Source organism: Nicotiana attenuata, chromosome 1, assembly GCF_001879085.1.
Source record: "Nicotiana attenuata strain UT chromosome 1, NIATTr2, whole genome shotgun sequence".
NCBI lineage: Eukaryota > Viridiplantae > Streptophyta > Magnoliopsida > Solanales > Solanaceae > Nicotiana > Nicotiana attenuata.
Genome location: NC_031989.1, coordinates 28,524,524 through 28,539,065, shown reverse-complemented (window position 1 = coordinate 28,539,065; position 14,542 = coordinate 28,524,524). Strand labels below are relative to the sequence as shown.

Genomic DNA, 14,542 nt, shown 5'->3' with positions numbered 1-14,542 from the left:
ACATTTCATCTTAATCTTCTGAATGCTGCTAGACTTATCTTCAAAGCATCTTTGATTCCTTTCTTCCCAAACTGTCCACCATATGCATGCTGGGACAATTCTCCATCTCTCTTTCTCTACAAGGTGTGCCCATTTTACTCCAGCTTGCCAGAATATCAAGGACTCTTCCTGGCATTGCCCATTGAATTCCCCTCAGACTGATGAAGATTCTCCATATCTGAGAGGTGAACTTGCAGTGCAAAAAGAGATGGTGAATTGTCTCTGCCTCCTCTTCACATAGATAACATTTGGAGCACAATTGAAAACCTCTTCTAGTTAGATTGTCATGAGTTAGAACTGCTTCTCTTGCCGGTAGCCATGTGAAGCATGCCACCTTATGTGGTATTTTTACTTTCCAAATCATCTTCCATGGCCAACATTCCACCTGATTATTGGACTGATTGAACTCCTTGTAAGCATCTTTAACTGAGAACTTCCCTTGACTATTGCCTTGCCATTTGATCATGTCTTGAACTTGGTTTGAGATGATGCCACTGAACTGCTGCAGAGAACTGTAGAATTCCATAACTCTGTCAATCTCCCAATCATTTAACAGTCTTCTGAATGTGAGATTCCATCCTTGGTTTGACCACACCTCTTCTATAGTAGCATTCTGTTGTTGACACAAATTGAAAATATCCAGGAATAGTCCCTTCAGAGATCCTTGGCCTAGCCAATTGTCCTCCCATAGTGAAATCTTTCTACCATTACCAACTTTGAACTTTGCCTTGTTGATTAGTTTTGGCCATAAGTTCCTAATTGATCTCCACAGACTGACTCCATATGGTCTTCTTACTGTCTTGGTTGTCCAGCTTCCTTCCTTTCCATATTTTTCCCTAATCACTTCTGTCCACAGAGATTGCTCATCTGCTGCAAATTTCCACAACCACTTCAGCATCAGACTTTGATTCTGCACTTTCAGATTTTTGATCCCCAACCCCCCTGATTTTTTGCTTGTAATTAGATCACCCCACTTAACCAGGTGAAACTTCTTTTTGTCACAGTTACCTTCCCATAGAAAGTTTCTTCTAAGGGCATCAATTCTGTTCACTACACTAGCTGGCATTGGAAATAAAGACATCATGCATGTAGGCATGGCATCCAAAACAGAATTGATCAAAATCAGCCTCCCTCCCATTTTGACAAATACTGGTTCTTCCAGTTAGACAATTTCTTTTCACATTTTTCCAACACATTATTCCATATTCCTTTTGATTTGCTCTTGGCTCCCAAAGGCATCCCCAAGTATATAGTAGGTAGAACCCCCACCTTCCCCCCCAAAACATTTGCCAGACTCTGTATTTCCATTACATCATTAACCGGATAAATAAGGCTTTTTTGCCAGTTGATGTGCAATCCAGAAGTGGCTTCAAACAGGATGAATATCACTCTTAGGACTTTCATTTGCTCTCTATCTGCTTCACAGAATACTAAGGTATCATCTGCATATTGTAAGTGAGAAATCCTTTCATTGTTGTCAGTTCTATTGGTCATTTTAAATCCCCTTATCCAGCTGTTTGTCTGTGCTTTCTTCAGCATTTCATTCAGTCCCTCCATGGCCAAGATAAATAGAAAAGGGGAAAGAGGGTCCCCTTGTCTTAGCCCCCTCTGAGAAGGAAAAAATCCAGCTGGAGCTCCATTAATAAGGATTGAGAAACTTACAGTAGAAATGCAGTATGATATCCATCTAATCCACCTCCCTCCAAATCCCATCCTCCTTAGAATTTGTAGCAGGTACCTCCAGTTTAAATGATCATAAGCCTTCTCTATATCCAATTTACATAGAATCCCAGGTTCTTTGCTTGAGATCCTTGTATCTATGCATTCATTAGCCACTAGGACAGCATCCATGATCTGTCTTCCCCTAATGAAAGCCATTTGTTGATGATCCACCAGCTTGTTGACCACCTTCTTGAGTCTTTCAGTCAGTAGCTTGGAGATAATTTTGTATATGCTACTGATCAAACTTATTGGTCTGAAATCTTTTAGCTCTTTTGCCCCTGCCTTCTTAGGAATCAATGCTACAAAGGTAGCATTCATACTCTTCTCAAATATTTCCTGCTCATAGAAGTTCTGGACTGCTGCTACAACATCCTTTTTTACCACTACCCAGCATTTGTTAAAAAAAGCCATTGAAAAACCATCTGGTCCTGGTGCTTTATCCCCTGCACATGCCTTAACACTGTCCCATATTTCCTGTTCTCCAAATGGGCTTTGTAGCATTAGGTTGTCCTCCTCTGTAATCATTTGATGGATGCTATTGGGCCCTGTTGGTCTCCATTCTTCTTCCTCTGTGTACAGCTTCTTATAGTATCTGATAACCTCCCTTTTGATGTCTTCTGGAGCCTGTAAAGACTCCCCTTCTACCACCAGTTGATCTATATTATTGTATCTTCTATGAGCATTAGCTGTTCTGTGAAAGAACTTGGTGTTCTTGTCTCCCTCTTTTAGCCATAAAGCCCTGGACCTCTGCCTCCATTCTACTTCTTCATTACTAGCAATCTCGTCAAACTCCAGTGATAATGAGTTCTTTGAGAGGATTTCTTCTTCAGTCAGGCTCCTTTGATCATGAATTCCTTCAATCTCTGCAAGTTGACTGAGAACACTTGCCTTCTGCAAAGCTAGGTTGCCTTGCAAGGTTCTGCTCCATTCTTTGAGCTTGGTCTTCAAAGCTTGGAGTTTAGAGACCAGTATAAAGTCTGGTCTCCCTTCATAAAAAAAGGAATTCCACCATTCTTCAATTCTTCTTTAAATCCCTCAGCCTGTAACCACCAATTTTCAAACTTAAAGTATGATTTGACTGGTTCCCATCTTCCACATTTGAGCATCAATGGAAAATGATCTGATTTCTCCCTTTGCAACCTCTGCTGTTTGATGCTTCTGAACTCTTCATTCCAATCAGTAGAAATTAAGAATCTATCCAGTCTAGCTGCAATAACATGTCTATCCCCTTTCTTCCAAGTGTACTCCCCCCTGCTAGCTGCATATCTACCAACTCCATATCTTCAATGAAATTTGAGAAATCCATCATTCCTCTTGAGATTCTGGAACAATTTTTTTTTTCCGAAGGATATCTCACATTGTTAAAATCCTCACACACCACCCATGGACCAGAAAAGAGGCCCCTTACCCCTGCCAACTCCCACCACACTTCTTCCCTATCCCTTCTATCATTGGGAGCATATACAGCTGATAGATGCCATATATAGTCCTGAGTCTTGCCAAGAAATTTACAAGTAATAGAATGAGCACCCACCCCACATACTTCCCCCTCCCAAGCTCTACCATCCCACATTATTAAAATTCCCCCTCTAGTTCCACTGGCCTCCAATTGAGTATATTTCACCCACCTGTGATCCCAAAGTTCTCTAACAATCTCCCTGATATCCCCTTGAATTTTAGATTCTTGAAGACAAACTATATCTGCTTTCCATTCTACTAGTAGGCTTTTGATAACTTTCCTTTTCCTTGCCCTATTCAGCCCCCTCACATTCCATGACAATATGTTTACTAACATTAACTCTGATTGATAATGACTCCCCCCCTACTTCTTGTCCCATTACTCTTAAAATTGCTTCCTAACTCTAGTCCTTTTAATTCTTTGATCCCCTTTTTCTTTGGTGTCTGATTCCCTGATGATGCTTCTTTGCCTGTATTTACTTGTCTTCTGCTGTCAATTTTCATGAACAATTCCAAAGCTTCTCTTTCACAGCCATTAAAGTCTACCCCAAATTCTTTACTAAGCTTTATAATGTTCTGGTGCACCCAAATAGATGCTTCAAACTCTAGGTCTTCTTCAGGTTCTAAAGATCGTTGGTTTAGAGGCACTGCCACTTCTATTGCCCATGCATCTCCTCTATATGTTTCTGCTTCTTGTATCTGCATGTTGCTGTTCTTGCTTGTTTCTACTATTGTTCCTTCATTCTCTGCTTCTGTTACTGTTTCATTAACCTCGAGCAACACCATCTGTTTTGTTCCTTCCTTCTCATCTTCCATTCCCTTTGCTTGCTCTCCTTCTTCTGTTGCTTCATTGTTGCTTTTGTCTCTTAAATTCTCCGCCAGTACTAGTATGTTATTCTCCTTCAAAGGCTCGAACTGGATGGCTTTTAATTCTTCATGGAAAGGATCATATCTGGGCCTAACTGTGGCCTTATTAAAGGCCTTTTCTTCAGAAATTTTTTGGGCCAAAAAATCTGGGCCCATTCTCTTTACTGTATCAGTCTGTTTGGCCTTGTTATAAGGTTTTAAAAACTCATGTGACATGTCACGTGAGGTACTAGGTTTAGACCAAGTATCCTCATATCCTGTCATTATTGTATTACCTCGAGCCCCTCCCATTGTGCTTTTGTTACACTCTATTACCCGCTGATGTTTTACCCACTGGTTCAAACTGTTATCTTCTCCATTCTTACCAGTGATGGACCTCGCCGGCAATTCACACCAGATCTGCATTTCAAAGACCATACCTTCAGATTCCACCTTCACGGTTTTAGGAGTTGAAGAACCATCTCCATGGACCTTTAATCTTGCCCATTTCAGATGGTTTTTTAATTCCGTTTCCTCCTCTGTTTCAATCCAACCACCACATACATCTCCAATTTCTTTGAACACTGTTTGAGACCACAGATGAAGAGGAAGCCCCACTATCCTTATCCATGTGTGCTTTATTTTTGTCAGGGCCGGGCTTGTTCCCACCATTGGAGACCACCATTGAAGCTTCACTTTAAACTTCTTCCAGAACCATTCTATTTTTAGAATTTGGTCGGCTGTAGCTTTCGATGAGAATTCAAAGAGGCATCTGTGCTTGTCCATCTCATAAATGTTGATTTCCTTTGTTTGCTTCCAAGAGTATGAAGCCCATTTTCGAACCTCCGATAAAGTCACTATTTCTGGGCTATCTTCCGGGAAGAACCCTACCAAGCACCTACCCAGCAGCTCATTGTGTTTATAGTTCCCAGATATATGAATGATGCCTCCATCTTCATTAACTTTTGCATCATTCAATTCTCTATCTTTTTTTTTGTTGATAATAAGGAAATTTTATATATAATAACTAGAAGTTGTTGGTGTTAATACAAACACTTGAAAATTTGCCACACATTGGTGGTCTATCATTAGAGATATTCTGGTTTCCTAACGACTTAAGTCTATTACACGCCGTAATGTCTAATGACTTATTGTAATAATAAACTCCATTCGCATCCTTTGACAATTGTTGGTTCACAAAATGAGGTGGACTTGCGTGGAGCTTTGGATTATCACTGCAGTGCTGCTTGTATTCCTTCTTGCTTGCATCTTTTGCCAGTAGATGCGCCACTTGGTTTCCTTCACGAAAATTATGCTGCAGGAGTAGGTGCTTCTGCTGGAGCATCAATAATCTGCATGCATGCACATGTTAGATAAAATAATATGGTCCTGGTTGATTGCTTGTGTAGAGTCTGTTTCCACTTCAAGTGGGAATAGATTGAATTTTTTTGCTATTTGAAGGCCTACATGGATTGCCTGTAGTTCTGTGTGTAGTGGAGAAAGAGCACAATCCGCCTTTTGGTATCCCATTACCTAGTTACCCAAGTGGTTTCTGAACACACCTCCCATGCCAGATTTATTTCCATAGGTCCGGAAGGCTCCATCTGTATTTAGTTTGTACCAGTGTTGTTGTGGGGGATGCCACTTTATATTTGCATTCATTTTGTCGTGCGATGCAACTCCTGTGGAATTGAGGAAGTGGTATTCTATCGCCAGATTTTTAATATCGTTAAGGCGAGGATGATATTGAGTGTTATTAATATTGTTATTATTTCTGTTAATCCAAATACCCCATAGTATAAAAGCTAGGAGGTCAGTCCAAGATATAGTAAAAGGTTGTTGATTTTTGTTGAGGTCCTTTAGGCTAAGAAGCCAAAGGTTGTCTGTATTGGTTGTTACATTGTTAATGCCCAGGGATCTCCATAGATTTGAAACAATTGGGCATTCGAGGAAGATGTGATTAATTGTTTCTTCCTGATTCCGGCATATGGGGCAATGCGGATCGATATTTATCCCTATGTGATGGAGATAGGATCGACATGGAAGCCTACTATGAAGGCATTGCCAAAGAAAATATTTGATCTTGTTAGGGCAATGTAATTTCCATATCCAGTTGAAGTTTTGGTTTTCTTGATTTTGCCAATTGTTTATTAATTGGTAGCAGGATTTGGAGTTGATTATACCATTGTTATTCAAACTCCACATAGGTTTATCTAGGTTGTGTAGAGGTTGCGGCATTGACTTTATGTTGACCATAATAAAGGGACTTGTTTCTACTAAGGTGTCTATTTATGGCCTTCTCACATACTCATCTCTATAACATGCTAGTGTAACTTGACAACCAGAAATATGATTCTTACCAATGGAAATGATCCCTGGCATCTCTGTCATCAGCTTGATTCCTATAATTTGTTCTTTGAATTATGGTAGTTTTCTTATTGCCGCTGGCAAGTATTTTACAAGAGTGCCTATGCAGCTTTGTTGCAATCTTGACACACTATTTCAAAATCTGTTTGTGGGGTAATACTTTAATTGGCAATTTTTATTATTTCATGATCTGGATATGATGTAAATTGCTGTTCCTTTTTTTCCCCTTCCGAACTCCATTATTTATACATTCTCAGTTAGTTGTCTAAACAATGTAAATTTTGCAGATACCTAGATTTGCATTTGAGAAATTCCCTGGATCTGAGGCCATACTGACAACTCAGATGAAGTCTGTCGGTGAGTCCATGGCAGTAGGTCGCACATTCCAAGAATCCTTCCAAAAAGCAGTGCGGTCTCTAGAATGTGGTTATTCTGGATGGGGCTGTATCCAGGTTAAGGAATTGGACTGGGATTGGGACAAATTGAAGTATAGTCTTCGGGTTCCTAATCCTGATCGCATCCATGCGGTATATGCTGCAATGAAGAGGGGGATGAAGGTAGATGATATCTTTGAGCTCAGTTACATAGACAAATGGTTCCTCACTCAGCTAGGGGAGCTTGTAGATGTGGAGCAATTCCTTCTGGCTCGCAGTTTGTCGGACTTAACAAAGGATGACTTCTATGAAGTGAAAAAGAGAGGGTTTAGTGACAGACAGATAGCTTTTGCGACAAAGTCCAGTGAGGAGGAGGTTCGGTCAAGGCGTTTGTCTTTGGGTGTGAAACCAGCATATAAACGAGTTGATACATGTGCTGCAGAATTTGAGGCTGATACGCCTTATATGTATTCATCTTATGACCATGAGTGTGAATCAGCTCCTACCGATAGGAAGAAAGTGTTGATTTTAGGTGGTGGACCAAACCGAATTGGACAGGGTATTGAGTTTGATTATTGTTGCTGTCATACATCCTTTGCCCTTCAGGTTTGTGTTTCTTGATGATTGATTTAGGGTCTAAATTTTTCTGCATTGCCTTTTAGGGTATACTTCTTCAACTGCCAATGAATAACTTGATCAGAATTGGGTCGAGGCTTACGTTCTGATAAGGTTTCTTCCATATAATGATTCAAATTATCTGATTATTCTTCAATAATACTGAAATCCAAAAGTCGATAAATTCTGGCAAATGAATGTCATGATCTACAGGTTCCATTTAATATGGAAGACTCCTATAACATGGCTCCAATAAGAAATATAGCATTGGTTGAATGGATTTTCAACTTTTTAGAATGATGAACTTCTGATTGCACAATGCAGACAATAGAAAAATCATAGTTTTCGTCTTCGCATATGACGTATTTGAAAAATAATATATTGGTCTTTTGTTCTGTCTTGGTTCTCATAGTTGGCATTTTATGGTTACTACTTTGCTCCTATGTTGCTTTCCAACCTTGAAATTTGATTTGTTTTTTGGTTTATACAGGACGCAGGCTATGAAACAATTATGATGAATTCCAATCCCGAGACAGTTTCTACAGATTACGACACAAGTGATCGTCTCTACTTCGAGCCTCTGACAGTCGAGGATGTTCTTAATATCATCGACTTGGAAGGACCTGATGGTATCATTGTGCAATTTGGAGGTCAAACCCCATTAAAACTGGCTCTTCCAATTCAGAATTACTTGGATGAGCGAAGGCCTAAGACTAGAAGTGGAGCTGGCTTTGTTCGCATTTGGGGTACATCACCTGATTCCATTGATGCAGCTGAAGATAGGGAGAGGTTCAACGCCATCCTGAATGAACTACAGATTGTGCAGCCAAAAGGGGGTATCGCAAAGAGCGAAAAGGATGCCGTTGCCATTGCGACAGAAGTGGGATATCCTGTTGTCGTCCGACCCTCTTATGTCTTAGGTGGCCGGGCAATGGAGATAGTTTACAACAATGAAAAATTAGTGACATACCTTGAAAATGCTGTTAAGGTAGATCCGGAGCGCCCTGTTCTGATTGACAAGTATTTAACTGATGCTGTAGAGATTGATATTGATGCACTTGCTGATTTGCATGGTAATGTGGTCATCGGTGGAATAATGGAGCACATTGAGCAGGCTGGGGTTCATTCAGGTGACTCAGCTTGCATGCTTCCTACACAAACAATTTCTGATTCATGCTTGGAAACTATTAGGTCGTGGACTACGAAATTAGCAAAGAGGCTAAATGTGTGTGGCCTCATGAATTGTCAATATGCCATCAGTGCTTCTGGTGAGGTGTTCTTGCTTGAGGCTAACCCCCGTGCATCACGGACGGTTCCTTTTGTTTCCAAGGCGATTGGGCACCCGTTGGCTAAATACGCTTCTCTAGTTATGTCAGGTAAATCACTACATGACCTAAACTTCACCAAGGAGGTTATCCCAAGACATGTATCAGTTAAAGAAGCTGTTCTTCCATTTGAGAAATTCCAAGGATGTGATGTGCTTCTTGGTCCTGAGATGCGCAGCACTGGTGAGGTAATGGGTATTCACTATGAGTCATCAATTGCATTTGCCAAAGCACAAATTGCTGCTGGACAGAAAATGCCACTTTCAGGCACTCTATTCCTAAGTTTAAATGAATTGACAAAACCTCAACTTACCACAATTGCTCGAGCCTTTTTGGGGATTGGATTTCAAATCATTGCAACTTCTGGAACTGCACGTGTACTTGAATTAGAAGGCATGCCAGTGGAACGAGTGCTTAAAATGCATGAAGGGCGGCCACATCCTGCAGATCTCATTGCCAATGGGCAGATTCAGTTGATGGTGATCACAAGTTCAGGGGACGCACTTGATCAGATTGATGGCCGGAAGCTGAGAAGGATGGCTCTCGCATACAAGATACCTGTAATAACAACAGTGGCAGGGGCTTTGGCCACCGCTGATGCAATTAAAAGCTTGAAATGCAACAAGATTAAAATGACAGCACTTCAAGATTACTTTGATGTCAAGAAGGTAGCAGCTGAGCTCAAAAACCTGCAGTCTGCATCATCTGTTTCTACTAGTTGACTTGCCATTAGGTGAATCAGTCTTCTTTGGTTGCCTGTAAGTTTTTTCTCTTGTTCTGCTCTATGTTATAGGTGGCCTTGTTACTTTATGGATTTGGTGCCTCGTTTTTTCAATTTTTTTCTTCCTGACTAGCTTAACAAATGTACTGGAACATCAAAATCTACTTATAAATTAACATGTTTTCCTCATTTATATTGTGTATATAAATCAACAGAGATTGTCCATCTCTGTAAGTAGGTTTCTCCTCGTTTGCCTTATGCATCTTCTTCTTCACAAAGATGTCCCTTCTCTTTCAACTTGCAAAGTTCGCCGACATTCATCAAGTACAATTGAAATTAAGCTCACACAATTTTTAAGTTTTTCAGTTTACACACACACAGACATACATATATAATAAGTAGTGAAACGTATAGAAAATTTAAGTAAGTTGTTGAAACCTACAAAATCAAACATCTAAAAGTTGAACCTTTTGTAGATCAATAAAACATAGTAGTTTATTCCATAAAAAGATTATTGTAAAGGTTCAATGAATCACTTATCTTTGCACATGCAGGGTATGAATCAGCTGAACACTTGTTAGCTACTCAAATGAACTGTGGACTAAACTAGTTAGCTGGCAAGGCATTCAAAGACATACGAGGGGATGGAGTCGGGAGTTAAACTGGGCAAAAGGAAACAAAGCTGCAGATGAATTATATAGGATGGCATTGGCAGGTTTTACTTATTATATTTGGCAAGCAAGGAACCAAAGAATATTTCAAGGAAAGAAGAGAAATGTTGATACAATTAGTAGACTTGTGGTCCAGGACATTCACTGCCGAGGGAAGAACAACAAGAAGCTAGCTGGACCCCTGAGAAATTTGAACTTTCATCCCTAGGAATTCTTTGTCATGTTGAATCTAATGTAATGGGATATGGAAAGGGTAGATGGGAGTAGTAGTAGTAGGGAAGATGGTGTATGGCAATTTTGGGTTGTTCTTCTTGTACATATTTTCTTTCCCTGGTAAATAAAATATAATTAATTACCCAAAAAAAAAAAGATCACTGATCTGAAATACACAGTTGAGATATTTATTTGGAGATGGAATGCTTATACAATGTTTTATTAGCAGCCTTTCCTGATTCATATCTAAGTTGGTAAGTAGTCCACAGAGTCAATCTACTATGAGCAACACGATATTCATTTTTTTTTTTTTGAGTAGCGATATTCAAGTACTTATAATTGAGAACATTGACCAATGAAGCCCAATCCATATCCGAGCCATAGAATTTCTCAATTCTAACACAAGGTACTTATTAGATCGAATGTACTTATTCGATCTAACAGAATGATTTTGCCGTACAAATGGTTTTGAGTTATAGATTCTACTTTTCATGTCAAGCGTACAAGTCTAGTTTAGTGGGATTTACTTCTAAAGACAGGAATTCTTTTTCATCTCCCCTGTCAAAGTCGACGTCTTAACCTGACTTCTTGAGCTCAATTGCTACTAAACTACTCTAGTACAGCTAGTGTTAGTAGTACAACAGAATGCCATTCACCACCTGAAAGAGACGAGGAAGACTAACCGCCATCCTGCTCGAACCTTTGCTGCCTGAGTAATATAGCTGACTGCGAGAAGGAAGGTTCAAGGTATGGCGCATTTAACAAATTCTTATGACCAAACAAGTATAACATCAACTTTTCTCAGAAAAGAAGTATTTCTTGTTCAATGTTGATGAAACAACAATAGTAGAAAGAAGTACTTGTAAAATGTTGAATTCTACACCATTATTAGCATTTAAACTATTAACAACAACAACCACCCAGAAGAATCCCACTAGTGAGGTTTGGGGAGGGTAGAGTGTACGCAGACCTTACCCCTACCCCGGAGGGATAGAGAGGCTGTTTCCGGGAGACCATCGGCTCAGAGACACTAGATCCAACATTTAAACTATTAAAACTTGTGCAAAAATCTCATATTAAATCAGAGAAAACCAGGATATTAGCATAGCGCAATTGGCGATATACACTCTCCTTGGCAGAAAATAATACAGTAGGGAATATTGTCTCAAGAACTTTGAAACATAAACATGTAAATATATGAATGTACAGAGTGCAACACCTACATCACAAAGCACCATGGCCTTGAATGAAGCAAGCTAGCTATATTACAGAGGAATATCAGCTACTACTGTATTTACAAAGTCTGATATACCTCTAAAGAAAAGGAAACCAATAGAAAATCTGATGTTTGCCTAGAAGATTGTCAGAGCTCTAGGCTGTTGGAATGAATCAAAGAAAGAAGAAACTCTTACATCTGCCAAGATGTAATAATCTATTTTTCAATTACTTTTGGTTTCCATTGAATTGGCAATCTATTTTGTTTAGCTGGAGTACAACTAGATGCTGTTTCTGGTTTTCATTCTACACTTGAGACTTCTAAATATGTCCCTTTTGACTGGAAATCCGAAGCAACACAAGTCTCTGAGCTAATATTCTTGATCAAAAAGTTTGCCAAGGCACTCAGTTACAAGAATCAACTCAAGCAGAAATGCAATTAGCTTTCTCCCAACCTCATATTTTCACCTTAGCATGTCTCCAGAAGCCAGTCGCAAGCAACTCAAGGCCGGTGATATGCTAAATGTGTCACCATCAGCATTATAAAATGAAGGATGTCCAAGAGGTGCTGGCCTATCTGGAATTTCAGGAACCTCAGTATCTCCTTCCAACATTTTCAGTGCATCCAATATAGTTGGCCTCAACGCCACCATCACGTGAGCGCACAATATTCCAACGAGAAGAAATCTTACCATTATAGACCTTGGATTTGCGTTTCCTGAATCCTCATCATTCTTTACTAGGACAGCATCCAAAACTTCATTTATCTTTCCAGCTTTTACCTTCGACCAAGCCCAATCTGTGATCAGAAAAGCACGAGGCGACCCTGAAGTGAAATCAAGGACCTTTCTTCCACACATTATTTCCAAAATAACAACTCCAAAGCTATAAACATCGCTCTTCTCAGTCAATTGCCCGTAGAGAGCATATTCAGGAGCTAAGTAACCGTGCGTTCCTGCTACACGGGTGGTAAGATGAGACTGTCCTTCTCTACTTTGCTTAACCAACCCAAAATCAGCCACTCTTGCTCTCGTATCAGCATCTAACAGTATATTCGTTGCTTTAATGTCCCTGTGATAAATTGCTGGCTTTACCCCATAATGCAGATAAGCTAGTCCTTTCGCCACATCCAAAATTATGTTTTTTCTCTGAGGCCAAGACAACGGTTGCTTCATCTTTCCATCTTGATTGACATGAAACAAGTGATCATCAAGATTTCCATTGGGCATGTAGTCATAAATCAGGTATCTTTCACTCTCCCCACTTTTAATCCGGTTCTCATCAGTCACACAACACCCTCTAAGCGGCACAAGATTACGATGCTTCAAGTTACTTATGATCTCAACCTCATTGCAAAACTCATCTTTTTCTTGAAAATCAGATTCTATAACCTTTTTGACAGCAACAACAGTCCCATCTGCTAATGTTCCTTTATAAACTACTCCAAATCCACCTCTCCCTATAAAATTCTTTTGGGAAAAATTATCTGTTGCTTTTTCAAGCTCCTGAATTTTGAACCAAACAGCAGTTTTAGGCCTCATTCTTCGCCTAGACACTGTATCTTCCATTTCCACATCATCATTTTTCCTCCACCTTTTGTTCCACCAGTAATACAATCCCAACATAATAGACATGCATAATATTGCAATACCAGCTCCAGCCAACCCAAAGATTAAAGCTAAATGTCTCTTACTTGATGAACTTTCATTCAAATCAATACTAAAAATACATGATATGGCACCACTACTTTCAGGACCAGACTCATTGACAATACCAGCAGCATACAAAACTGTGAAGTAAAAACAATCAGTGGAATGAGATTTATTACCATCAATTGCAATCAACTGTTGCTGAACTCTAAGGCCAGCTGCTACACATCCATCACAGGCAGTAAAATCCTCAAGATCAGACCTACAACCAGAATCCAAAACAGTTGAAGGCCCCAGCTTTTTAGTCCAATCTTGAGTTGTCTGAATTGAAGCACAAATATTTGGTGTGATGACAAACTGAAAAGGGTCAAAGCAGAAAGAGGAAAGATTTGAAGGCAAAGACAAAGAATTGAGCTTTGATTGGAATTCTTGGATGCAAGAAACAGAAGTTTCCAAATTGGGCAGATGGAAAATGGAAGTTTCTTTAAGGTGTTGAGCCATAGCAACACCAAATAGGGACAAAAGGTTTTGACAACACTGACCTTTACTTGATGTAGGAATATCAGAACCATTGGAAATCTGAGGAGTTGAATTCAGAACTTTACATTTAGAACTGGACCATGGAACTCTTAAAACATAGCCAAAATCTAAGGGACAAGTTGCAGACAGATTTCTGCTATTTTGAGCTGAGGACATTGAAATTACCCAAGAAAAGAGACAGAACAACAAACACAGAATCCACAAATCACCCTTCATCTTTCAGTGTTTTATCAAAAGGAACACCTTTGATTCAAGAAACCATTTTAAAGAGTTTTTGTAATGATTGATGATCTGTGTAGTTTGTCTTGTTGTGTAAGAGGGTGTGTGCCTAGAGTCAAAATGTTAGGTTCAGTTTCTGTTCCTGGATTTTGTTAAGGCGGCTGACTTATAAATCAACTAACAAGGAGGAATCAAATAGGAACGTGCCTCAAGAAGCTACTTAGATGACAATTTAGGATAATGTAAATTTGATAATAAAGAAATATATAGGTGATTTCCTAGAAACATCAAATTTAGTATGTAAAAGATTTTCTAGTTATTGACTAGATGTCATCACTAAAATAAAAGGGAAAGAGATATTTGCTCACCTTCTTTACTGTTGCTACAAAAGAATTTTGTTATATTCTTGTTGCTATTGTTTTCTTGAATGTAAAAAGAAATATATTTTAATTAATCATTAATGATAGAATCTAGTACATGATGATAATCTCATTTTCTTTGTTGATTTCTGAATTTGTATTTCATTAATTAAAGTCATACCGGCAACATCGATATTCTTTTAATAGTC

At 39.3% G+C, this 14,542-nt stretch overlaps 2 protein-coding genes across 2 annotated transcripts; one reads left to right on the top strand and one right to left on the bottom strand.

Moving 5' to 3' along the window:
- LOC109234345 (carbamoyl-phosphate synthase large chain, chloroplastic-like) lies at positions 5,209-9,656 on the top strand. The gene is made up of 3 exons (XM_019400304.1): positions 5,209-5,433; positions 6,720-7,412; positions 7,912-9,656. The coding sequence occupies exons 1-3, from the start codon at positions 5,209-5,211 to the stop codon at positions 9,466-9,468; spliced, it is 2,475 nt and encodes an 824-aa protein (XP_019255849.1). The 3' UTR covers positions 9,469-9,656.
- Positions 11,410-14,143, bottom strand: LOC109223426 (probable receptor-like protein kinase At1g11050). The gene has a single exon (XM_019387730.1). The coding sequence runs from the start codon at positions 13,969-13,971 to the stop codon at positions 12,031-12,033; it is 1,941 nt and encodes a 646-aa protein (XP_019243275.1). The 5' UTR covers positions 13,972-14,143; the 3' UTR covers positions 11,410-12,030.

What these genes read in the sequence shown, in the direction of transcription:
- LOC109234345 (XM_019400304.1), top strand. Translation starts at nt 5,209, where the DNA reads ATGACTTATTGTAATAATAAACTCCATTCGCATCCTTTGACAATTGTT. An exon ending in TAATCTGCATGCATGCACAT is followed by an intron (nt 5,434 to 6,719) that starts GTTAGATAAAAT and finishes TAAATTTTGCAG; the next exon opens with ATACCTAGATTTGCATTTGA. An exon ending in ATACATCCTTTGCCCTTCAG is followed by an intron (nt 7,413 to 7,911) that starts GTTTGTGTTTCT and finishes TGGTTTATACAG; the next exon opens with GACGCAGGCTATGAAACAAT.
- LOC109223426 (XM_019387730.1), bottom strand. Translation starts at nt 13,971, where the DNA reads ATGAAGGGTGATTTGTGGATTCTGTGTTTGTTGTTCTGTCTCTTTTCT.